The 27,540-nt window shown below is 36.1% G+C and overlaps 2 protein-coding genes and 1 pseudogene across 2 annotated transcripts; 2 read left to right on the forward strand and 1 right to left on the reverse strand.

The window, feature by feature from the left end:
• LOC100794514 (auxin efflux carrier component 2-like) overlaps nucleotides 1–2,934 on the reverse strand; it is a 4,476-nt pseudogene extending 1,542 nt beyond the window's left edge.
• Nucleotides 2,935–6,859: 3,925 nt separating this feature from the next.
• LOC102668854 (uncharacterized) lies at nucleotides 6,860–7,420 on the forward strand. The gene has a single exon (XM_006598328.1). It carries the CDS (start codon nucleotides 6,860–6,862, stop codon nucleotides 7,418–7,420), a length of 561 nt encoding a protein of 186 aa, XP_006598391.1.
• Nucleotides 7,421–22,504: 15,084 nt separating this feature from the next.
• WRKY42 (WRKY transcription factor 42) lies at nucleotides 22,505–24,508 on the forward strand. The gene is made up of 3 exons (NM_001361376.1): nucleotides 22,505–23,127; nucleotides 23,215–23,340; nucleotides 24,056–24,508. The coding sequence occupies exons 1-3, from the start codon at nucleotides 22,529–22,531 to the stop codon at nucleotides 24,210–24,212; spliced, it is 882 nt and encodes a 293-aa protein (NP_001348305.1). The 5' UTR covers nucleotides 22,505–22,528; the 3' UTR covers nucleotides 24,213–24,508.
• Nucleotides 24,509–27,540: the final 3,032 nt, after the last annotated feature.

Here is a 27,540-nt window from a genome sequence, read left to right on the forward strand (position 1 = left end):
TAAGAAACAATAAATGATCAGGTGAACATTGAATTTGTTTTAAACTTTGAAGCATGATAATAAAAAAAATGCAGTGGTTTTAATATTCAAACATTATAATTCTTGAAAATGTACCTAGAGTGAACATTGCCATTCCCAGCCCCGTATTAGACATTATTTTAATGGATTTTGCTACAATAGTAGGCGTCTTGATGTTCCACCTGCTCACAAGCAACACGGATTGATGAATGGTAATATATAGAACACCCAACATGGTAATATATATAAAAAAATTACGGTGCAAAGAGATAGGAAAAATACCTAAAAAAATATGAGAGACCAAACGAGGCCCAAAACACTCGCCCAGGTATTAGGGTTTCTTATTAGATTCCTCCAAACCATGGTGAGGATAAGGTTTTATATATCATGACACTAACACGTGGGATTTGTTGCTTTTTGTTTGCATTGTCTTCTTCAATGCTAACCTCCTTCTGGCTCCCCATTACAGGAAGTTTGGCTCCCTCAATTTCAAGTTCATGCACAGCTGCAAAGTAAAATGCTATAGTTTAAATCAATTTAAAGTATTAATCACAAATTCTATCACATTACAATTGCGAGACAATTGACATGGTAACAGTATGGAACCAAAATCACAATTTAAAACTTATCATTTAAATTTGTGTCATTGCTGTTTTTCCATATGAAAATTAATGAGGTTAATATTGCTATTTCTTCATACTACTTAAAGGAGAAACTGCAATGGAATCAATTTCAACATCTTGGTTAATTACTATATATTTCTTCATGCCACTTAAAGTATATCCATTAATTCAATGGAAGTTCCAGGAAGGACGAACACACCCAATTTGACGAACTAGCTACTTAGGTCTACTTGCTATTGATCTATTTTTGAAAGGTTTCTTTTAATATAAATAATTATTTGATAAAAATAGTTTAAAAATAATATCTCTTTTTAAGTATTTAAAATTAAAAATACCAGATCATTTCTAAATTGTTTTTGTTTTCTATTTTTTTTTAAGTTTTGTATTACTCATACACTTCCACTCACGTCTTTCCTCACGATCTTATATACTTTCTAAAAATTAATTTTTGAAAATTGATTTATATTTTTTTTGAAAAATAAAGCACAATAAAGCACAGTTTTATGTCTTGTTTGTTTGTTATTTTCAAACATATATTTTAAAAAAAAATTATTTATTCCTTGTGTACATCTATTTGAAAGTGTTTGTCCTCTGAGCATATATCTGTTTTATAAAAGTTTGTCCCCTAAACATTTGAAGAAAATAAAAGAATAGGATGCAAAACATCTCTCAACTACCTTTTTGATTTTGAAAGCAATTTATAAATTTAATAGATTTTGAATGAGATATTAAATATCGAATAGTGTGAAATTATCTAAGAAAATGTTTTTTAAAACAAAAATTAATAGGCATTTAATATTCTTTTTTTTTTTTTGTTTAGCGGGGCCAATGTTTTGAACCCATTACATATTAAAATGATATTTTAAATATTCAATTAAATCAGTGCAACTCAATAGTGTTATGTCTACGTCTAGTATAACATTAAAGTATGCAAAATATGGGCAGACACCCATCATCTGCTCGTACATATCTAAAAGGGGGGAAATTGTATAAATATGATAAATGATATAATATAACAAGAAAAATAGTAAATATTAACAAAGTGTTCTAGGGTTATGAAATGTTAATAGTATATCATTACTCTAAATGCATAGAGCTATATGCTTTAACCAAGATTCAAGGGCAAAAGACAAATACATAGTTAGATAGTGAGATTAAATTACCTTTTGAGGAAGCAGTTTCGTGTGGTATAAATCAACAACCTTGGAAGATTCAATGGTGCCAAAGTCAGCGGAACCAACTCTATTCACTCCATGTTTCGTATAATTAACATCAGAAGTTGGCGACGAAGTTGAGCTCCAAACAAACACGTGTAACCCCTTATCCTTGTTAATAGTTGCACCGTTTTTCATGTCTTTGTTTCTTTGGCCACCACTGTTAGACCCTAAAAACTTTATTGGTTTTGGAGACGGAGAAATTACCAAATCATCACTAACAGTATTCTTGCTCCTTGAAAACCTCTTCTCATGCTTGTTGTTATTCAACATCATCCATTCTTCAAAACCAGAAGCACCACCTTCAAAAGTAGTACTAGTTGGTGGGTACAAATTTAATTTGTGACAATAAAACTTGAAGCTCTTTGGCTTGGTACTTCTCTAGAAGAAGTCACCGAAAATATCTCAACCCCGGTAAGATTTGATGTCCTTGGTGAAACCATCGACGTGGAACGTGACATGTTCCTCACTATCACATGAAGTTGTCCATCTTCTGCAATTTCTGCATCAGTTTGCAATGGCTCTCTACCATTGAGAGAGCCAACGTTTGAATCAACCCTTAGGGTTGAAATTGCATCTGCAGTCTTAGGGAATTGATTTGAAATGAAAAGCTTGGCACCTCTATATTAAAAAAGGAACAACAAAAGAGTGTACCAAATGACACTTTGCAAGACCACGATTTGGATTATGAGGGCGTGTATGAATTCTCCATACATGGCTTCAAAAGAGGGACCCCCATGATGAATGTTTGGGGAGAGTGGAGAGTGAGAATAGTGTGATGGACCAGTCAATGCTACCCCACTTCGTGAAAGTGGTGCATAGGAAAAGTGCGACCAAAATCACAAACTTTTGAAGTGAGTCCGCAGCTAAGAACCTGAAGTTCATGGTGTAAGGGTTGTTGGATGATATGAAATGGAATGGAAGGGTACTGCAAAAACTGACACAAAACGGTTTATGTCATTGCACTGTTCTGGGGTGAATATCTTCCACCAATGGACGGAGCCATAGCCTAAGATCAAAGCCACGTAGAGAGGCACAAGTGCTGCCACAACTTCGTAAATGTCTTTTCCTTTGATCATGGTGGTTGAAGCGAAAAGGGTGGAATATGTAAGTGAATTGAAAGGGAGGCAAAAGGGGTTGTGAAATGTTGGTGGTGGGTTTAATCTGGAAAATGAAGTGTATATATAACACGTGAATGGGAAAGAACTCTCGCGAGAAGGGTGCGCGCCAAAGAGGTCGAAAATATTGAAATATTTGTTGTTGGTCTTCTCCTTATTAACAAGTCACTTGATGTTTCTAAAAGCATAAATGAACATAATAGTAAATGAGTAGTGTGCCATTTGTGGAAGGTGCTTCATTATGCTTGTCTCTCTTTTCAACTTTACGTCAACACTCAAAATTGGTTAGAACCAAATCAGGATTGCTAATTGCAGGAAGGGAGGTGTGTTTGGCCTTCGGTGTGGGCGAACATGGTGACAAAGGTTTCAGTAGGCACAGTTGGCGAAGAAGAAGGGATACTCTTTGGAAGAGGGAAGAAGGGAGGCACGGTTAAAGTTTCTACCACTTTTTCTTTACTTTTAAGGTTAGTGATAAATAACAAACATAATTATATAAAAAAGGGTTTATTATAACAATAATTTACACACTTTCAATAATTGAAATAAAACCCTAACAGAAAGAAGAAAATAGCTTGTTTACCCATTTTTATTAAGGTGGAGGCTTAGACCAGCTGGACAAATAAAAAACTGCCACGTGTCCAAATGTAGTGCTACATTGATAACTGTTAAATAATTGTGAATTAATAGTAGAAAATTAGTCAAATATTGGTCTGAAATTAATTATTTAGCAGTTATTTGTGATTAAATGTTAGAAAATTAATTAAATTGAATTTTTGGTTTCAGATACGAAAATTGAAGTTACATTAAGCAAAAAGGTAACAGGAAGTGAAGAAAAAGAAGAAGTCTGAAGCAGGCCTAGCCCAGCACGCGCGCTAAGTGCACGTCACGCGCTAAGCAAGCAAAGCAGCACAGGCGTTAAGCTCGAAGATGCATAATCCGTTACACGCGCTAAGCGCGAGCCACACGCTAAGCGCGCGATCCAACAGAAACACACTCTAAGCCTGCAGCGCGCGATCTGAATGCGCTAAGCGCGAGGTGTCGCGCTAAGCGCGCTTACGAAGACTCAAAGCCCACTTCAGCAGCTATAAATAGAGAGTCAGTCCAAGGGAAACAACACACCTCGCCTCAGAGCACTTCTCTCAGCATTCCAAGCCTGAGCTCTCCCTTTTCTCTCTATATTCTTTGTTTTTATTACCCCCATTCTTTCTTTCACCCCCAGTTGTAAAGCTCTCAATGACCATGAGTAGCTAATCCCCTAGCTAGGGCTTGGCAGGCCTAAAAAGCCAACGATGTATGGTGTACTTCAAGAGTTATCAATGCAAAAAGGATTCATTCCAGGTTTTTATGTTCTAATTCTTTCCTTTTAATCTTGCATTTATTTCTTGAATTTCTTTTGGGTTTTATTCGCTCGGGAGAGGGTATTTCCTAGTAAGGATTTAAGAATTAATGCATGCATCAGTTTTAGGGGTTATACGCTTGGGAAATGGTAACACCTAATAGAACATCTTAAGAAAAGGATCATCGGGTTAGCATTGCTAGGCATAGAATGATAACTCAATGTCCACGCATTTAGTAACATCTAGAATTTAACCTTAATGCACTTTAATTATTGAATCTTCGCAAAGGCATTTGGGAGATAGGTAGTTAAAATAGGCTTATCATCGTGAGGCATCAGGGACAAGTAAAATTAATAGATGTGGGTAGAACTAATACAATTGCATTGATAATAAATATCATATTTACGTGCATCGTAGGCCAATTGGGTTTGTCCGGTCTTGGCATTTCTATCAATTATTTGTCTAAACTATTTGATCTAGTAGTAACAATCTATTCTTGCGCCTATCCCTGCCTTTACCATTTACTTCTTACTTACAAATTGAAGAGTATTCGATAAAGTGCAATAAAATCCCTGTGGAAACGATACTCGGACTTCCGAGGTTACTACTTAGAGCGATTTGGTGCACTTGTCAAACACCTCAACAAGTTTTTGGCGCCGTTGCCGGGGATTTTATTTTCGCACTTAATTGCCATACTATATCAGTTTGTAAGCCCAACTTTTCTTTTCTTGGCTTATTCTTTTAGTATTCTTTCTCTTCTATTATTTCTTTCTCCCATAAATTGCACGGGTAGTGCCTTTTTGTTTTTATGCGAGGTAGAACTGCATCTGGAGACGTTGTCCCTATTAACTTAGAAATTGAAGCTACTTGTCGGCGTAACAACACTGCAAGAAGAAGAAGGGAGCAAGACACAGAAGGAAGCAGTTACACCTCACCTCCTCTTTCTCCAAATCACACTCAGATGGACGGGGAACCGGCACGAAGAGTCACACTAGAGGACTTCTCTAATACCGCCACTCCTCAGTTTTTCACAAGTATTGCAAGGCCGGAGGTTCAAGCAGCCAACATCTCCTATCCGCAATCTCTTATTCAGTTAATCCAAGGGAACCTCTTCCATGGTCTTCCAAGTGAAGATCCATATGTGCATCTAGCCTCATACATAGAAATATGCAACACCGTTAAAATTGCTGGAGTCCCAGAAGATGCGATACGCCTTAACCTCTTCTCCTTTTCCCTAGCAGGAGAGGCAAAATGATGGTTGCACTCCTTTAAAGGTAACAACTTAAGAACCTGGGAAGAAGTAGTGCAAAAATTCTTAAAGAAGTAATTCCTAGAGTCAAAGACCGCAGAAGGAAAGATGGAGATCTCTTCTTTCCATCAATTCCCGAATGAATCCCTTAGCGAAGCATTAGACCGTTTCCACGGATTGCTAAGGAAAACACCGACACACGGATATAGCGAGCCAGTACTGCTAAACATATTCATCGATGGCTTGCGGCCTCAATAAAAAAGCTACTAGATGCATCCGCAGGAGGGAAGATCAAACTGAAGACTCCCGAAGAAGCGATGGAGCTCATTGAGAACATGGCGGCTAGCGATCAAGAAATCCTTCGTGATCGTACCTATGTTCCCACGAAAAGAAGCCTCTTGGAACTCAACACGCAGGACACAACTTTGGCACAAAACAAGCTGTTGACGAGGCAGATAGAAGCCCTTACCGAAACCCTCAGCAAGCTGCCTCAACAATTACAAGCGGTAAGTTCATCCCACTCTTCTGTTTTGTAGGTAGAAGGATGCCCCACATGCGGAGGAACCCATGAGCCTGGACAATGTGTAAGCCAACAAGACTCATCTCGCGAAGTAAATTATATGGGCATACCGAATCGTCACGGATTCTAGGGCTACAACCAGGGAAATTCAACAGGATTCAATCACGGGCCACCGGGATTCAATCAAGGAAGAAACTTCACTCTAAGCTCAGGGTGGAGGAATCACGGAAATCAATATAAGGAGCAAAGGAACCAACAACCATACCAACCGCCATACCAGCTCCCTAGCCAAGGTCCGAATCAGCAAGAAAAGCCCACCAACATAGAGGAATTGTTGCTGCAATTCATCCAGGAGACAAGATCACATCAAAAGAGCACGGACGCAGCCATTCGGAATCTGGAAGTTCAAATGGGCAATTGGCACAAGACAAAGCCGAACGGCCCACTAGAACTTTTGGGGCTAATACGGAGAAAAACCCGAAGGAAGAATGCAAGGCAGTGCTGACTCGAGGGCAGAGAAGAGCGCATGAGGAGGGTAAGGTTGAAGAAGAAGACCGACCAGAGGAAGAGAAGACAGAGACGCCAGAAGAAGATAGAACAAAAGAAGAAGAGAAGGTGGCATCACCACCTAAGACCAAGAGCCAGAGAGCAAAGGAAGCCAAGAAGGAAGAACCACCAGCCCTACCACAGGATCTCCCATATCCTATGGTACCCACCAAGAAGAACAAGGAACATTACTTCTGACGTTTCTTGGAAATATTCAAAGGACTGGAAATCACCATGCCATTCGGGGAAGCCTTACAGCAGATGCCCCTCTACTCCAAATTTATGAAGGACATCCTCACCAAGAAGGGGAAGTATATTGACAATGAGAATATTGTGGTAGGGGGCAACTGTAGTGCAATAATACAGAGGAAGCTACCCAAGAAGTTTAAGGACCCCGGAAGTGTTACCATCCCGTGCACCATAGGAAAGGAAGAGGTAAACAAGGCCCTCATTGATCTAGGAGCAAGTATCAATCTAATGCCCTTGTCAATGTGCAGAAGAATCAGGAATTTGAAGATAGATCCCACCAAGATGACACTTCAACTGGCAGACCGCTCGATCACAAGACCATACAGGGTGGTAGAAGATGTCCTGGTCAAGGTACACCACTTCACTTTTCCGGTGGACTTTGTTATCATGGATATCGAAGAAGACACAGAGATTCCCCTTATCTTAGGCAGACCCTTCATGCTGATTGCCAACTGTGTGGTGGATATGGGGAATGGGAACTTGGAGGTGAGTATTGACAATCAGAAGATCACCTTTGACCTTTTCAAGGCAATAAAGTACCCATAGGAGGGTTGGAAGTGCTTTAGAATGGAGGAGATTGATAAGGAAGATGTCAGTATTCTCGAGACACCACAGTCTTCGCTGGGGAAAGCAATGGTAAATGCTTTAGACTGTCTAACCAGTGAAGAGGAAGAAGATCTAAAGGCTTGCTTGGAAGACTTGGATTGACAAGACAGTATTCCTAAGGGAGAAGCCAGATTTGAGACTCTAGAAAAGGAAGTTCCGTCCGAGAAGAAGAAGATAGAGTTGAAGATATTGCCCGATCATCTGAAGTATGTGTTCTTGGAGGAAGATAAACCTGTAGTGATCAGTAACGTACTCACAACAGAGGAGGAAAACAGGTTAGTAGATGTCCTCAAGAAACACAGGGAATCAATTGGATGGCACACATCGGATCTCAAGGGAATTAGCCCTGCTTACTGCATGCACAGGATAATGATGGAAGAGGACTACAAGCCAGTCTGACAACCCCAGAGGCGGCTGAATCCAACAATGAAGGAAGAGGTAAGAAAAGAGGTACTCAAGCTCTTGGAGGTTGGGCTCATATACCCCATCTCTGACAACGCTTGGGTAAGCCCAGTACAGGTGGTTCCCAAGAAAGGTGGAATGACAGTGGTACAAAATGAGAGGAATGACTTGATACCAACACGAACAGTCACTGGCTGGCGAATGTGTATTGACTATCACAAGCTGAATGAAGCTACACGGAAGGACCATTTCCCCTTACCTTTCATGGATCAGATGCTGGAGAGACTTGCAGGGCAGGCATACTACTGTTTCTTGGATGGATACTCGGGATACAACCAGATCGCGGTAGACCCCATAGATCAGGAGAAGACGGTCTTTACATGCCCCTTTGGCGTCTTTGCTTACAGAAGGATGTCATTCGGGTTATGTAATGTACCAGCCACATTTCAGAGGTGCATGCTGACCATTTTTTCAGACATGGTGGAGAAAAGCATCGAGGTATTTATGGACGACTTCTCGGTTTTTGGACCCTCATTTGACAGCTGTTTGAGGAACCTAGAAATGGTACTTCAGAGGTGCGTAGAGACTAACTTGGTACTGAATTGGGAAAAGTGTCATTTTATGGTTCGAGAGGGCATAGTCCTAGGCCACAAGATCTCAGCTAGAGGGATTGAGGTTGATCGGGCGAAGATAGACGTCATCGAGAAGCTGCCACCACCACTGAATGTTAAAGGGGTTAGAAGTTTCTTAGGGCATGCAGGTTTCTATAGGAGGTTTATCAAGGATTTCTCGAAGATTGCCAGGCCCTTAAGCAATCTGCTGAATAAAGACATGATTTTTAAGTTTGATGAAGAATGTTCAGCAGCATTTCAGACACTGAAAAATAAGCTCACCACTGCACCGGTAATGATTGCACCCGACTGGAATAAAGATTTTGAACTAATGTGTGATGCTAGTGATTATGCAGTAGGAGCAGTTTTGGGACAGAGGCACGACAAGGTATTTCACACCATCTATTATGCTAGCAAGGTCCTGAATGAAGCACAGTTGAATTATGCAACCACAGAAAAGGAGATGCTAGCCATTGTCTTTGCCTTGGAGAAGTTTAGGTCATACTAGATAGGGTCGAGGGTCACCATTTTCACAGATCATGCTGCCATCAAGCACCTGCTCGCCAAAACAGACTCAAAGCTGAGGTTGATTAGATGGGTCATGCTATTACAAGAGTTTGACATCATTATTAAGGACAAGAAAGGATCCGAGAATGTGGTAGCTGATCATCTATCTCGATTAAAGAATGAAGAAGTCACCAAGGAAGAACCAGAGGTAAAAGGTGAATTTCCTGATGAGTTTCTTTTGCAGGTTACCGCTAGACCTTGGTTTGCAGACATGGCTAACTACAAAGCCATGGGAATCATCCCAGAGGAGTTTAATTGGAGTCAGAGGAAGAAATTTTTGCACGATGCACGCTTATATGTGTGGGATGATCCTCATTTGTTCAAGGCGGGAGCAAATAATTTATTAAGGAGATGCGTCACAAAGGAGGAAGCACGAAGCATTCTTTGGCACTGCCACAGTTCACCCTATGGCATACATCACAGCGAGGATAGAACAACAGCAAAAGTGCTACAATCAAGTTTTTTCTAGCCCTTTATTTTTAAAGATGCTCACGAGTTTGTGCATTGTTGTGATAAATGTCAGAGAACAAGGGGGATATCTCGAAGAAATGAGATGCCTTTGCAGAATATCATGGAGGTAGAGATCTTTGATAGTTGGGGCATAGACTTCATGGGGCCTCTTCCTTCATCATACAGGAATGTCTACATCTTGGTAGCTGTGGATTACGTCTCCAAATGGGTGGAAGCCATAGCCACGCTGAAGGACGATGCCAGGGTAGTGATCAAATTTCTGAAGAAGAACATTTTTTCCCATTTCGGAGTCCCACGAGCCTTGATTAGTGATGGGGGAACGCACTTCTGCAACAATCAGTTGAAGAAAGTCCTGGAGCACTATAATGTCCGACACAAGGTGGCCACACCTTATCACACTCAGACGAATGGCCAAGCAGAAATTTCTAACAGGGAGCTCAAGCGAATCCTGGAAAAGACAGTTGCATCATCAAGAAAGGATTGGGCCTTGAAGCTCGATGATACTCTCTGGGCCTATAGGACAGCGTTCAAGACTCCCATCGGCTTATCACCATTTCAGCTAGTATATGGGAAGGCATGTCATTTACCAGTAGAGCTGGAGCACAAGGCATATTGGGCTCTCAAGTTGCTCAACTTTGACAACAACGCATGCGGGGAAAAGAGGAAGCTACAACTGCTGGAATTAGAAGAGATGAGACTGAATGCCTACGAGTCATCCAAAATTTACAAGCAAAAGACAAAGGCATATCATGACAAGAAGCTACAAAGGAAAGAATTCCAGCCAGGGCAGCAGGTATTACTCGTTAACTCAAGGCTAAGGCTATTCCCAAGTAAGCTGAAGTCCAATTGGTCAGGGCCATTCATAATCAAAGAAGTCAGACCTCACAGAGCAGTAGAATTGGTGGACCCTAGAGAAGAGAACTTTGATAAGAAATGGATCATCAATGGACAGCGCTTGAAGCCTTATAACGGAGGACAACTAGAGCGATTGACGACCATCATCTACTTAAATGACCCTTGAGAAGGCCTACTGTCGAGCTAAAGACAATAAACTAAGCGCTGGTTGGGAGGCAACCCAACATATTTTGTAAAAATGTAGTTATCTTCATTCTATGTAAAAAAAAAGCCCAACAGGTGCAAATAGGAAACACGAGGTGCAAAAAGCAAAGGCCCAACATGTGAAGACAACAATAGGAGGGGTGCCAATAGCAAAACTGAAGTGGGCTACACGAAGCTACGTGCTTAGCTCGCGTCCGCGCGCTAAGCGCCCAGATTGCACAAAAATAGGTGAGACTTGGAATCTGGACTATTGCTGTAATATCTTGCAGGTACCATTACGCTAAGCCCTACACAGAGGCTTAGCGAGAACAGGCAGCATGGAAAAAGGGAAGGAGGAGCGCGCTAAGCCACAACAAGTAATAGAAGAAAACGAAGCACGCGCTTAGCGGGCACTGCCGCGCTAAGCGCACTCTTCAACATCAGTGAACGCGCTAAGCGCGTGCCAGAAGCGCTAAGCGCGTGTCACCGTCACCAGCAGGAAGGCGCTAAGCGCGAGGTTGGGCCTTAGGGCCCATCAGCCTTCGCGCCTTACTTTTTGCACACCCCTTCTTTACTAACTGCACCCCTATTTTGATTTCTTTTTGCACCCCCTCTGTTTACTAACTGCAGTTTGTTTCTGCTGTTTCTTGTTTTTGTTTCAGATGGCCTCCTGCAAACGCCGAGCCGTGCCCACACCCAGGGAAGCGTCTAATTGGGACTCTTCCCGTTTCACTTCAGAGATTGCATGGCACAGATATCAGGACAACATTCAGCTCTGGAACATCCTTTCGGAGAGGAATGTCGAGCTCACACCCGGGATGTTTGATGAGTTCCTCCAGGAACTCCAGAGGCGCAGATGGGACCAGGTTCTGACCCGACTTCCAGAGAAGTGGATTGATGTTGCTCTGGTGAAGGAGTTTTACTCCAACCTATATGATCCAAGGACCGCAGTCCGAAGTTTTCCAGGGTTCGAGGACAGGTGGTCAGATTCGATGTTGAGATGATTAACGATTTCCTTGACACCCTGATAGTCCTGGCAGATGGGGAAGAGTATCCAACTTACTCTCAGTATCTCCGCACTCCTCTAGATCACGACGCCATCCTCTCTGCCTTGTGTACTCCAGGGGGATGATTTGTTCTAAATGTTGATGGAGCCCCCTGGAAGGTGCTGCGGAAGGATTTGACGACACTCGCTCAGACATGGAGTGTTCTCTCTTATTTTAACCTCGTTCCTACTTCTCACACTTTTGATATTAATGTTGACAGGGCCCGACTCATATATGGCTTGGTGATGAAGATGGACCTGGACGTGGGCAGCCTCATTTCTCTTTAGATCAGTTAGATCGCCCAGTCCAGCACTTTCAGGCTCGAGTTTCCAGCGTTGATCACAGCACTGTGTGAGATTCAGGGGGTTGTCTCTGATACCCTGATTTTTTAGTCACTCAGTCTTGTGATCAACCTTGCTTACATTAAGAAGAACTGCTGGAACCCCGTCGATCCATCTATCACATTTCAGGGGACCCGCCGCACACGCACCAGAGCTTCAGCGTCGGCATCTGAGGGTCCTCTTCCATCCCAGCCTCCTTCTCAACCTTCTTCCAAGAGACCACGACCTCCACTTCCATCCACCTCAGCACCTCCGGACATGCATGGACAGATGCTCAGGTCCTTGTACCAGGGTCAGCAGATCATCATCCAGGACTTGCATCGCTTGTCCCTACATCTGCAGATGGATCCGCCCCTCACAACTCTAGAGGCCTATCGTCAACAGGTTGCCTGGCCAGGAGACCAGCCCTCCACTGATAGGGGGGAAGAGCCTTCTGGAGCCGCCGCTACTGAGGATCCTGCAGTTGATGAAGACCTCATGGCTGACATGGCTGGCGCTGATTGGGGCCCATGGGCAGACTTGGGCGGAGACAACTGATTTTATGTTTTGATGTTTTCTTTTATGTTTTTATGTTTTCTTTTATGTTTTATGTTTTCTTTTATGTTTTATGTTTTTATGTTTTATGTAGTCTGTTTGGTAATTAAAAAGAGGTAGTAGTAATAATATTAGTATTTCAGTATGTGTTTTCTGAGTAATAAGTGCATGATAACTCGAGCAGTCATAATTCTTTAGCTTGTTCTGAAAGGTTCAACACTTGAGATGCTATTGATCCTTGGAGAAACATTGGTTCTGAAAGCACAAGTCAGGTCAAGAAATGGAACATGAATAGCACATAGTGGAAAAGGTTAGCTTGATGGAACAAGGTCATAACTGGTACGCCGAATACTTGCTTAAGTCCCGGTGAGAGTGTGAACTTAATTGTGAGAGAAAACGCCTGTTTTTAAGTTCTTGGTTTTGCATCATTCTTAGATTGTTAGAATAGTTACTTAAGGTGGATATGATCAAGGCCATGTTTGTTTGTTTACCTACTTAGCCAAAAAGCCAACCCAACATAATTTTACCCCTTGCACCCATGATTGAGCCAACTGATTATTTTGAATTAACCCTTGAGCCAATTAAACGAGAATCCTGACCTTTTAGGATTTTAAGAGAGCAAAAATGGGTTATAAAGGTCTTAATTTAGGGGATTTTGGGAAATAGGTAGCCAAGAAAATAGTACATCACACAAAGTAAGACACCTTTTACAAACTGTAGGCCCAATTTCAAAAAAAAAAAGAAAAAAAATGAAAAATGAAAAGAATTTAATAAAGGGCAGAAACAAAAGAGCAAGAGAGGTGTCAAAAGAAAAGTGTTGTGGGGAAGTAAAAGGGCTAAGTAAAAAGGCCTAGGCAGAATTGGAAATTTTTCTCTCTTATAATCTTAAATTTGAATTTCCAAGAAAAACCATGATTTTTTGTAAGCCAGGCCCCGATACAAGCCAATAAAGTCCTTAGTGATCCACCAAAGGTAACTAAAGATAACTTTAACTGAGATGAAATGCAAAACTTTGGAGTCTTACGTGCAGGTTGTTATTGAATTGCAAACACTAAACCAGACACTTGTGAGCAGAGGGAAACACCAGCCTTGTGAGGAAAGTAAGGCAAGCCAAATTTGACTGAGTTTCAGATGACTAACTAATTCAACTCTTGTGTTTTGATGCTTTCATTTTGAGATGTTGACAGATGCAAAAAGGACAAGTGAAAGAAGGAGGAACTGAAGCCATTGACAGTGTTGGAACATTTAAGAACTTGCTTGAGAATTTTCTTGCTTTTATTTTTGGTTTGCTTGGGGACAAGCAAAGTTTAATTTGGGGGATTTTGATAACTGTTAAATAATTGTGAATTAATAATAGAAAATTAGTCAAATATTGGTCTGAAATTAATTATTTAGTAGTTATTTGTGATTAAAAGTTAGAAAATTAATTAAATTGAATTTTTGGTTGCAGATACGAAAATTGAAGTTACATTAAGCAAAAAGGCAATAGGAAGTGAAGAAAAAGAAGAAGTCTGAAGCAGGCCCAGCCCAGCACGCGCGCTAAGCGCGCGTCACGCACTAAGCGAGCAAAGCAGCACAGGCGCTAAGCGAGGCGTTAAGCTCGAAGATGCATAATCCGTTACACGCGCTAAGCGCGAGCCACACGCTAAGCGCGTGATCCAACAGAAACACAGTCTAAGCCTGCAGCGCGCGCTAAGCGCACGATCTAAACGCGCTAAGCGCGCTTACGAAGGCCCAAAGCCCACTTCAGCAGCTATTAATAGAGAGTTAGTCCAAGGGAAACAACACACCTCGCCTCAGAGCACTTCTCTCAGCATTCCAAGCCTGAGCTCTCCCTTTTCTCTCTATATGCTTTGTTTTTATTACCCCCATTCTTTCTTTCACCCCCAGTTGTAAACCTCTCAATGGCCATGAGTGGCTAATCTCCTAGCTAGGGCCTGACAGGCCTAAAAAGCAAACGATGCATGGTGTACTTCAAGAGTTATCAATGCAAAAAGGATTCATTCCAGGTTTTTATGTTCTAATTCTTTCCTTTTAATCTTGCATTTATTTCTTGAATTTCTTTTGGGTTTTATTCGCTCGGGAGAGGGTATTTCCTAATAAGGATTTAAGAATTAATGCATGCATCAGTTTTAGGGGTTATACGCTTGGGAAAGGGTAATGCCTAATAGAACATCTTAAGAAAAGGATCATCGGGTTAGCATTGCTAGGCATAGAATGATAACTCAATGCCCACGCATTTAGTAACATCTAGAATTTAACCTTAATGCATTTTAATTATTGAATCTTCACAAAGGCATTTGGGAGATAGGTAGTTAAAATAGGCTTATCATCGTGAGGCATCAGGGGCAAGTAAAATTAATAGATGTGGGTAGAACTAATACAATTGCATTGATAATAAATATCATATTTACGTGCATCGTAGGCCAATTGGGTTTGTCCGGTCTTGGCATTTCTATCAATTATTTGTCTAAACTATTTGATCTAGTAGTAGCAATCTATTCTTGCGCCTATCCCTGCCTTTACCATTTACTTCTTACTTACAAATTGAAGAGTATTCGATAAAGTGCAATAAAATCCCTGTGGAAACGATACTCGGACTTCCGAGGTTACTACTTAGAGCGATTTGGTACACTTGCCAAACACCTCAACATACATCTGCATGTGCAGATGTATGGAAGGAGACACCTTCCCATTTTGGTGTTTAATTCTCCAACGTAACTACCAAATATTGGATGAGGGTTTTTTTATTCGTCGAAAGAATTTGCAACAAAGAAGTTACTTGCGAGAGAGACAATGTAGAGTTGGAAGAACTTGGTGCGGGAAGAGTAGAATCTGAAAATTTCATTCTAGAGTGAAAAGGGGCATTTGAAAATTTGTCACAACAAGGAAGTGAGGATAATTTAGGAAAAGAAAAGGTATAAGGGTGTAATAGTAAAAGAAGAGGTGTAAATAGTAATTGTCTTTATCTAAATAAACTCTCACCCCTGCATCTTGGGTATAAAGTGTTATGATTATTGTGTTTTTTAAATTATTTTCTTCTTTGTTGATTTTATCTTCAAAATGATAGAAATAAGATAATTCTTGGATTGAATTCTAAATTAGTTGAACTATTTTTAGCTTTCAATTTTATGATTAAGCTTTGAAAAATATTTATCTATTTATTTTATTTTTTCTCTTATTAATGAGTCTTTCATCCGTTACAAAAGATATTTAAAATCATTGCACCTTGATAGATTCATATCACGGAGAGTTAAAGTGCAGGAAAATATGTTGTTGAATAATCTATTTGCTTGCTATCTGAGTATATGGTGTGTGAGTTGGATGATCTTCTCGTTTCCCTGCCTTTGTATGCTTAAAATGTAGTTTCACTTGCGCTTGATGCCTAGTAGTGTCATGGCATTAAGTGTGGAATGAAATTTTTTTAGGTGAAGAGTGTGTTATCTGCTTATTGTAGTAGTTTTGTCTTGTGTGAACTGCTGGTCAAATTATGTTTTGAATCTGTATCATTTCTTTTGGGATTGTAGATTTAAGTGTCTATTTCCAAATGGAACTGACCCCATGTGATTTACAGTTTTCTATTATTTTTATGATTTTTGCACGCAAACAGGTTCTAGTGAATGTGGAAGTGTGGTTTTGTTGTTGTTAGATTGAGTGTAAAGCCTATGCTCTATTATTGTTTATTTTGCCACATATTTAAGGCATAACTAGACTTCCTAAGTGATCTTATCGGACAGGAATGGACCTAATTGCATTAATAGAGAATTTATAATGAATTTTGTAAGACGAGGATACATTCAAGTGGTAGGATTTTTGTTTGTGGCTGATATGTAAGCCAACTTTTGGAGTATTTGTAGGTGGTGCATAATTTTGAGAAAATTCACAGATGGATGATGTATCTTAAGCGGTTGAGAATCTCCCTCCAAAATTTCTACTCCAAATACTATGTTGTTGGTGGAAGACCGCTGAAGCAAATTGTTTGTGTCTAAAATTAAAGTTTTAAATTTTTTTTATCAAATAACTTTTAATTTAAAAGTAACTTCTAATGTGAAAAATGTAATCTGGCAAATATCTTTTTACCTATTTTCACCTTTAACTTTAAAATAGATTTTAAATAAATAAATAAGTTAGGTCAGACATAACTAAATTCAAACATTAAAAAGAGGATTATATTAAATAAATAGGTTAAACTTTTACGTTTGATTTGTGAAGTGAGACAAAATCAAACCATATAAAATCTAGTTTAACTTATGCACTTCCACCCGTATTTGAGAGAAATGGGACATTTGATTGTCATTGACCTTTCTCCCTAGCTTTTTTCTTTTCCTCTTCAATTAGTTTCTAGATTGTTTACAATAACAAGTTCACCAAGCCCATAAGTCAACGAACACACAAAAATATATTATGAACAAAAGTGTTGAAAACTTGTGTTTGCTGAGCTAGACACAACTAAATATGAATTGGTTTGAAATATCAATGAGTTAGAAAAACCAATTTGGGACGACCTTGTTGGCTGTTACTGTATCCTGGTGGCTTTGACCCAAACTCCAATTGGCATCATGTGCTTTTTTCCATTATTATTCAATTCTAATCTTAGGTCAACTACCGCAGCCACCCTATGCGTGGCCGTTGGATCATCGGGGACTCATCCAACGGTGGTGGATTATTCCTGTGACCATGTTGCTTTGCAAAATTCAAATGCTTTTACTTTTGTGTGTGGATGTGGAGAGCTTACGTAGTTGCACTAAAAAACGTTGAACACATTATTAATGTCAAATTAGAAAAAAGAAAGCATAATGAATGTCAAAACCGAACCTTCGTTTTGTCTAATTTAATTGAACTGGGCCTCACTTGTTCTTCGCAATATTATTATATATCCTTTTCATTTTATATACTAAATACTATAATTTATGTGGTGCATGGAGCATATTACTAGCACATAGAATAAATTCTTCTAGTCTTCAAATCGTGTCTAACGTGTGTTGTTTGGTGTCCTTTTATCTTAAGGATAAGTTATTTAGTTTAATTTTAAATAATTAAAATAGAAGTTTATAAAAAATGTTGCATTAAAAAAATAAAGTATGATAGATTTTTTGATAATTTTTTATTTTTTAAAAATTGAAATCTAAATTAACCTTAAAAACTTATCTTAGGAAATTTGTTATTTTAATTCCGGGTTTTTGAAAGAAAAAAAAATGTCTCCATGGCTCCATGCACTGAACTAACAAAAAATGTTACTTTGAACATTTTTTTAGATTCTTCTTCTTAAAATATTGATTAAAAAATTAAAAAAAAATTATTATGAAAATTATAAAAAATATAAAAAAGTATAATTTTATACATCTCAATATTAATATCCCAAGAACACATAGTATCATTTGTCTTTTTTCTTTTTAGTAAACATCATCATAACGTTTATCTTTCCAATGGTGTTGTGGCTGGCCAAATTGGCTTTGAGCCTTTGACCTTGCAAAAAAATCAAAAGGAGTGATCCATTTTACGTCGTTTCATGCTGTGAATCATTAATGCTAGCTAGCATATAGTTTACTTTTATAATCGTATTGAGAATCCTTGCTTAATTTAAAAAATTAAAGTCCCATGACTTGCTGTTTGCTTTTACAGCAATACTTATCAAAGGCACGGTCAACCATAAACAGAAGGACAAAAGGAAAAGGATGCAAATGCGAAGCATTCGATGAGATAGTTGCACAATTATTTCTATTACCCATGTGGGCATATATTGAACAATAAAATTTTACTAGTATAATATGCTTACCTATCTTAATATCTTAATAAGATCCACAAATTTTCTATATAAAAAGATAAGATCCACACATTAATTATCACATATATAGTGCTTAGTACGGTTAAAATTTGGTATTTTAGCTTATGAGGAAAACCCTTTTATGTTATAGGTGTAGGTTTGTAGGATATTACCAATTAAATAAGCCTTTATTAGATTTTGTTTCTCTTATTAAATTCAGTAGTAATGTTAAAATCAATAAATGATATTTAATTTAAAGTTAAATAAAATAAAATAAAATAAATGATTAATAAAAATAACGAAAACAATATTTATTTAATTAAATGTTAACTAAACATAACTTTTTTTTAACGAAATGATTTGATACACATGGTTAATATAATAAAATTAAGGTTGAATCGTTCAAATATTACCTAAAATTAATTCTTGGTGAAAATAATTTTCTTGCTAGACTTTACTTATCTTAGACGAAAATAATGCTTGCATAACTTCTTTAATTTATAAGAGAAATGTTTCTCAAAACATGTAAAAGGAAATTTTAAAAATTAACTACTTCCTATATATTTTTTTTTAAAATACTTCCTATATTTTGAAATAATTATCATTTTATTTTTTTCCTAAAGTATTTGTCATTTTATAATAATAGGGAAATATTTATTATTTTTCATATTTACTTTCTTTTATCTATCTTTTGAATTTATATTGCTTATTTTATCTCATTTTCTCTCTATCTTTTTTCTCTTCTCTTGTGGAGTCCTACTAATATATTAGAATGTGATTTATTGCATTGCCCTACTCGCCAAACAACTTCATATTAATTTTTCTTTCGGGTGTAATAAGTAGGTTACCGAGACATTGATTAAAAAATAATCAAATTTAGTAAAAATTTAGTTAAAAAATAAAACTAGAGGATAAAAATGATAAAAATAAAAATGATTAAGATAAAAAAATATTTTTATGTAAACAATAGACACAATAGCACATTAGTTGATTTATGTATTTGATAGGAATAAGAAAACATATTTAAACATATAATAGATTTATTAAACTTTTAATTATGTGTGTGTTTAGATAAGTGTTGACTAAGTTGATTTTGAATTGAATTGATTTTAGTTAAAATTATTTTTAAAGTAATACAATTTATGTTTGAATGTTTTTATTTTAAAAATCAATAACAAAACTCAGTATAAAATTGTTATTCATTGTAAGATTAAGTATAAACTATAATTGTTTTAACTCTTAATAAATTATTTAATGTAAAATAAAATATATAAACACATATTTAAAGTCATATTAACTGATATTTCAATGTGATTTTGAAGAATTTAAAGTAAAATCAAATATGCATGTAAATGTGAAGTGTGTTAGATTTAAATATATTATATAAATGTTTTAAATTATTTTTAAAAATAAGTATCGAAGTATTAACTGTTTTTATATTTTTAATATAAGAAAAAAAATTTAAATAAAAGTTTGATATTTTTATTTCTTATCATATATGTTAAATATATAATAAAAAAAGCTAAAATTTATTTATCCATCCAAAAAGTATGCAGAAAAAAATGATGGGTGTGTATAACCATAGCTTTGGGTTTAGGTTGGGCGACGATAAGGAAAGTAGCACATCACCTTTTACAGCGTTGACTGTCGTCTTTGTAAAGAATGGAAATGCAGAGCTTATGTCTTTATGAACAGAGGCTTCGTCCTTAAATTAAAGTACTATTGAATAGTATTAAGAACTTTTTCGTCAAAAAGAAAAATAGTATCAACAACTTGCATTTTTAATAGAAAAATGTTTAGCAGTATTGAATTATTTATTAAGAACTTACATATGTATAGATTTGGATCTATATGAAGGTTTGGTTAATATATACGTTTAAGATTTTAGTTTAAGTAAGGACTTTATTAGTATTAATTAATTAAAAATAATTATACATATAACTTTTAAAATAATTATTATAAAATTAATAAATTTATTATATATGATAATTTATAATTAAATATCACTAAAAAAATTATTACAGTGTACTTGAATTAAATTCTTAATATTTAAGATGAGTAAAATTATTTAATATGTGTTATTTAAGTAATTAATTAAAATATTAACTATTATTTTGATACCTCATAATATGATAAATTAACAAAATTTATAATAAAAATCATGAATAAGTATTACCTCAAAACAATTCAGAATCATGCAATATATATAATATCAGTACGCAGATTCAAATGATACCATGTGCATTTGTCCGGACCTGTTTCATCTGAACAAATTTTTTATCCTGCTGTATAGTTTTATATTCTAAATTAAGCAATTCTTTTCATTAAAGAAATTAAATTAGAAAAGTAACATATAATTAAATATATGTGTATATATATATATATAAATAATAATAATAATAATAATAATAATAATAATAATAATAATAATAATAATAATAATAATAATAATAATAATAATAATGAGAAAATCTATAATAAAAAAGGATTGAGAAAAAAATTTGCTTTCACTATACGTGTTTACGTTCAATTGCTAGGGAGACAACAATTGCTTCCTGAACCAATATTATTACCCATAATAAATTTAATTAAAAAAAACCAAAAATGATTATTATAATATTATTTTTATGTATTTTAATATTAAAGCATACAGTTGTAGCCATTAATGTTTTTCTAGCCGTTAGAAATTTTGCAATATAAATGAAGTGCATTATAATTTTTTTTACACAAGTAAAATCTCTAAAATTTGTTTCATTTCATTATTAAAAAAATTCATAAATTCTACTTTAATTTGTTTTCATTCAACATATCTAAACGAAAATTCTTTCTGTATGAATCCGTGATATTACTAGCAAAATTAGTTATTATTTTAATTATGTAACTTTTATCATCTTTTTTATGTAGCGCCATTTATATGAAGTTAGTTACTTTTTTTAATTTTAAAAGTTTAATTAATTTTTAAATAAAATAGTTATAAATTAATAAAGAAATAATTAATAAAATATAATGATAAAAAAAAATTGGTGGGACTTATTGGAAGTAACAAAACATAATTGTTTCATTGTTGGGATTTATTACATAAAGTTGCTTATATTTAGAAAAAAATGAATCATGTGTACATACGAATCCCTTTAGAAGCAACTATTTTGAGTTGCAGCAATGTGAATGCTATAAGTTGCCAGTTTGGAGTGCTTAGTTGTTCAAGTACGTTGGATTCCGAAAAAGGAAAAACTAACAAAATATATTGCACAGGATAGAGATTATAAGAATAAATAACCAATTTCTTCTTGAAAATGTAATATAGTGACAAATTTGTAAAGTTTAAAAATAATTTATCATTAAATTATCCACATAACTTATTTATTATATTTTTCATATATTTAAAAATTAAATTGAAATTTTTGATCAGAATTAATTTATAAAGATCTGCACTTTTAAGATGGATAGAAGTATTTACCTCATTGTTATCCATAATGATCTTTTGTTATTTTGGTGTGTTTTTCTCAAAAAGAATATTTTTTTTTGTCTATCATACACTATTTTTTTTTTCTATTTGTATCATGCACAATAATTTTTTTGCCATTTTTTTCACCGTTATTGTAGTGTTTTCAAATTGTTTTTGGACGTTAATGTAGCGGATCAATTTTTTCAATGTTTGAATTTTTTTCAATCAATTTTATGTATTATAATAAATTTAAATTATATTAATAAATCAATATTTTAATTATTAATAAATTTTGTATTTACATTATAATTTTTTTTGAAATTAAAAAATATATAATTATTTTTTTTTATTGTTTTAAAATAATTTATAAATAAATGTTAAATTTTGAGTTCCTAGTAGGATAAAAAAATAATTTAAAATCTCAAAAAATGAGTAAAAATTTAAAAAATAATGTGACATTATAGAGTTTACCCAAAGGTGAGTTCTGAGATCTCCCGTAAAAAAAATGCTCTTATGATATTTTGGTCGTTGCCCACTCCACTTTATTCCATGTTAGGGGAGAAGGGATGAAATATTTTTTCAAACTCACCCATATCATTAATAATTATGGGTAAAAAATCCTTGAAAAGCAGGGGAAGTGTGGGCCCCACCACCAACACCTCTTTTGGACCTTCACAGTAACTCTTTGCTTTGTCGTGTTGCAAACCTATCTTGGGCCTTGGATCCACGAAACCTCTTTGACTTTCCAACCCCTTTTCTCTCTTTTATACCTCTCTCCCCCACAGCCTCATACCCAAACCCTGTTGTTTCTTTTCCCTCTTCTTTTTCTATGATGGCATTGGATATGATAGATGTTGTTCCGAGAACGAGGATGGAGGAAGCTGCTTCCGCTGGATTAAAGAGCATGGAGCATCTCATTCGACTCCTTTCTCCAACCTCTTCTAATTCCAATTCTTCTTCTTCTCCTCTTCTCAATACCAATCCCAACAACCTCCACTGCTCCCAAATCACCGACTTCACCGTCTCCAACTTCAAACAAGTCATCAACCTTCTCAACCGCACCGGCCACGCCCGCTTCCGCCGCTCTCCACCCCAAGCCCAAGCCCAAGCCCAAACCCAAACCCAAACCCAAACAAGTCTTCAGCCTCAACCAGAAACCCAACAAGGGTTCAGTTTAGATTTCGTGAAGCCCACCATTCTAAACTCAAAACCCAGCAACAAAGACGAGACTTTGACCCTCTCCACCACCTCCTCCTCCTCCTTCACGTCCTCCGTCACCAACGACGCCAGCGTCTCCGACGGCAAGATCGGCCCTTTCCTCCCTCCCTCCGCCGCCAAGCCACCTCTCTCCTCCGCCCACCGGAAAAAGTGCCGCGACGCTGCCGCCGCGCTCTCCACCAAACCCTCCTGCCACTGCTCCAAGAAAAGGTTTGTTTTTCCCCCCCAAACACCCTTCAAAAATAATTAATTAAAAACAACACCAAGAAACTGATTTTAATTAATTTTGCCTCCCAGGAAATCACGCGTGAAACGAACGATTCGTGTGCCGGCGGTAAGCTCCAAGATCGCCGATATCCCATCGGACGAGTACTCGTGGAGAAAATACGGTCAAAAACCGATCAAGGGTTCACCTTACCCTCGGTATTATTCTATTCCCTTATTCTATCATCACTTTGAATCCGTCAAAGTCAAATGCAGATCTCCAAGTTCTTTCTTTTTTATAAAAAAATGATGTTTAATTAATTTGTTTTTAGTAATGTTGAATTGAAATTGAAATTTCACTTCTATAGTTACTTTGAATATTTGACATGTCATTTAAGTAATTAAAATGAGTAAATATTTACGGTAAAGGTCAGAGGACTAGGTCAACCTATTTTGTACATCCTCGTATAAATATTTTTATAATATTTTTATAATGTGTTTATAGTTTTATGATTTTTATATTTGTAATACTTGTAGTTTAAAAGTATTTTTTTTTTAATTTATATTTTATTTTATTTTTAATTTTTATAATTTGAAATTATAGGAATTAAAAATATAAGAATGATAAAATTACTAAAAATATTATTTTTAAAATTATAAGAATTAAAAGGAATTAAAATGTAAATGATAAAGATTAAAAAGATTATTTTTAAATTAAAAAAATAAGAATCATGAATCAAATAACCAAATGAATAATTTAATCTTTTATAATTAATTTGTCAAGAGAATCCATTAGCATTTGTCTTTTTTATTTAATGAACAATATAAAATATAACCAAGCATATAAGGGATTGTATATACTATGTTTTGTGCTTAATTTGGTTTAATTTGAGTGATAATTACTGATATTTAATTATGGGTTTGGAATTGGCAGAGGGTACTACAAGTGCAGCACCGTGAGAGGGTGTCCGGCGAGGAAGCACGTGGAGCGAGCGCAAGATAACCCCAAGATGCTAATAGTGACTTACGAGGGTGAGCACCGTCACGTTCTTCCGTTAACTGCCGCTGCCGGCGTTAGTTTCGGCCATTAAGAGAGTTGAGTAATCAACGTCGTCGTTTCGGAAACCTGACGGGGGACGTTAGATGACCGTCGGATCGTGACGGTAACGGCGGATGCGAACGAGGTTCGGTTCGTGGACGGAAAAAAGAGGGAATGAAACTATGAAAGCCAACATTTGCGTTGTGGTCTTTGACGGAGTCTCTTATGTTGACGAGGACTTTTGTGTAAATTTGACCCAAAGTAAAGTTAGTACAGGTCTCGAAAAAATGAAATTATAGTGATCTCATCTGTTTTTCTTTTATGCAAATTATTAATTCTTTATTTCAAAAGAGGCATTTATTTTTTCATGGGATTTTGCTAACCGCTAAGAACTAAAGAAAAAAAAGTGATAGAGAGATAATTTTACACATTTTAATTTTAATAAAAAAAATTATTTTTTAATTTTTTAACCAATTAGTATTTACCTTTAATTATTGATTTGAAGTTAGAGTTGAATTGGTTGAAGGATGGAGCTGGCAAGTATTTTGTTGGGAGATCTAAGATGAAAGATTAGATTCCTTTTGTTGAAAGAAAGGACGGTGTTTGGGGCAAAAAGTCAAAGTGTGAGGGCCCCAGACAGAGAAGCATGTGGAGTTGGAATAATAATGATATAACTTTAGCATTGAGTAATGGAAAGTGGGGGCAAGGGAAGGAGCAGGTCAATGGTTGTTATGGCAAATGGGTCCCACTGCATGTTGTTACTTAAAAATTCAAATCTCTCTCTGGTCTAATCTCTTTGACTGGGGTGCGCGTCTCCAATTAAGTTACGCAAACTAACCTAACATTGATGCCAAGGTTGACGGGCTGAGTCCATATAATACGGTGTGTTTGGGAATGCCTTGTAATCATGTTGAATAAGAAAAATGTATTTTTTATGCAAAAATTACAAAATAGAGGAGAGTTGCTTTTGCGTTGCATTAAAAGAATCTAGACACAAACACATTAATAATAATGAAAATTTATGAATTCAATTTTTTTTTAGAAAAAATTATAATTCAGAGAATTACAAAGTACATCATGTGAACAGATTATGATTGATTTGATTAATCGTTGAATTAATCTTTCTCAATGAATCCGTAGGAGTTGAAATTCGGGTTGATCATGGTTAAGATTGGATTAATTTTGAACGGAAAAAAAATCATCTAATTCAATTAATGTTCAAATTAAAATTGATTCTGGGTTTTGAAAGAGAAAAGTGGTCAAATATATATTTTTTGTTCAAACAATAATTCATCGCTTTTTAAATATGATTTTTGTGACTTTATATAATACATAATCCAATATGGAAAATGGAACTTATGGCAATACAAAATGATGTGCCTTTACAATGTATATGGTCCAATTTTCGAATAAGAGACTAAACATACATGAGCTTAGTAGGCATGGTAACGGGGTGGGTCGGGACCGGGTTTTGTTTACCTCACCCCTGTCCCGCCACCGATATTTTTATAAAATTTTATTAAAAAATATAATTTTTCATAAAATAAAAAATATAATTTTAAATAAAACATAAAATTCAATTCAACATTAACATAAAATTCAATCTAATAGTTTCATATTTTAATATGTTATATATATATATATATATATATATATATATATATATATATATATTAATTATTAGCGGGGTGGGTTCGAGGATGAATTCGGGGCGGGTATTGAGAATCCCATCCCCGACCCCAGTCAACTCGGATTTTCTCCGTCAAAATCGGGGTGGGTATGGGGCAGACCCCACGGGTTTGGGCCCCGTTGCCATGCCTAGAGCTTAGGAGTGAAAGAGTGAAGCGTAAAAGGATTTCAAAAATCAAAGGAGAGAAAAAATCTCAAAATTCATTAACGAAGTTTTCATATTAACCAACTCATCTACTCTAATATCCCTCGATGAGCTCATGAGGGATTGACCAAAGTTTTGTCAACAACTCTGAGCTTGTCTCCAAAAATAGTAAAGTTGGAAGGAGATAGAGATTTGGTGATGACGTCAACATATTGGTCAACAACAGGAACATGAATTACTTAAGACTCTTCTCCATAACCTTTTCTCTAATAAAAAAACAAGTCTAGCTCTATACGAGACTCTTCTCCATAATCTTTTCTCTAACAAAAAACAAGTCTAGCTCCATATGCTTGGTTTTGGAATGCAGAATTGGGTTATGAGCTAGAGCCACTGTGCTCATGTTATCATAAAAAAACCACACTGGTGTAGTGTGTCTGACTTGTAATTCAGACAACAAGATCTGAATCCAAGTTACTTCAGCTAAAGCAAGAGCAAAGATTCTATACTCTTTTTTTTTTGTATTGGATCTAGATATAACTTTATGCTTTTTAGACCACCAAGACATTAGATTAGGTCCCAAAAAGATTGTTGTTCCTGAAGTAGATCGCCCTGTCATTTGGGTTCGAAGCCCAGTCAGCATCATAGTATGCTTGGACATAAAAATTTGAAGATTTAGAAGGTTGTAATCTTAATCCCAGAGTTAAAGTCCCATTCAGATATCTAAGAATTCTCTTGACAACTTGTCAATGTTGTTCTGAATGGTTAGACATAAATTGCCACACCTCATTTACAGAGAAACATATTTTTGGTCTTGTTATAGTGGCATATTGAAGTGCACCAACCACAAACCTGTAAAGTGTAGGATCTGAGAATCTCTTTGAACCAGATTTAGATAATTTGTAGTTGCCAACCAAAAGAGAAGCAATAGGATTAGCCTCCTTCATCTTTGCCTTTGCTAGTAAATCCCTAAGATACTTGTACTGAGTGAGAGTAAGAGATCCATCATTATGATGCGAGACTTCAATTCCTAGAAAGTAATCAAGATCTCCAAGATCCTTTAAGGAAAACATACTATTTAGCTGAGTCACTAGTGTTTGAATCAGTTTAGAGACATTTTCATGTGATTATGATATCATCCACATAAATAGGGAGGGATCACACCTTCTAGTGGTGAAATGAAACAACAACAAAGTGTGCTTAAGTTCATTATATCAGGCCCTAAGTGCTTGTTTAAGCCCATAGATTGCCTTGTTCAATTTGCAAACCAACTGTTTGTTGGACTGTTCAAAACCATATGGTTGTTGCATGTAAACTTCCTCTTCTAGAACAAATTTTGGGAGGTATTGTTGACATCTAGCTTTTGGAGGGGTCAATTATTCAAAATAGCAAGGGTAAAAAGAATCCTTACAATGACATGTTTAATAACTAGGGAAAAAGTTTCATTATAATCATGTCCAAGTCTTTGGCGAAAACCCTTTACAACCAATCATGGCTTATATTTGTTGATAAAACCACTTGCATTTTGATTTAGTCTAAAGACCCACCT

Source organism: Glycine max, chromosome 15, assembly GCF_000004515.6.
Source record: "Glycine max cultivar Williams 82 chromosome 15, Glycine_max_v4.0, whole genome shotgun sequence".
Taxonomy (NCBI): domain Eukaryota; kingdom Viridiplantae; phylum Streptophyta; class Magnoliopsida; order Fabales; family Fabaceae; genus Glycine; species Glycine max.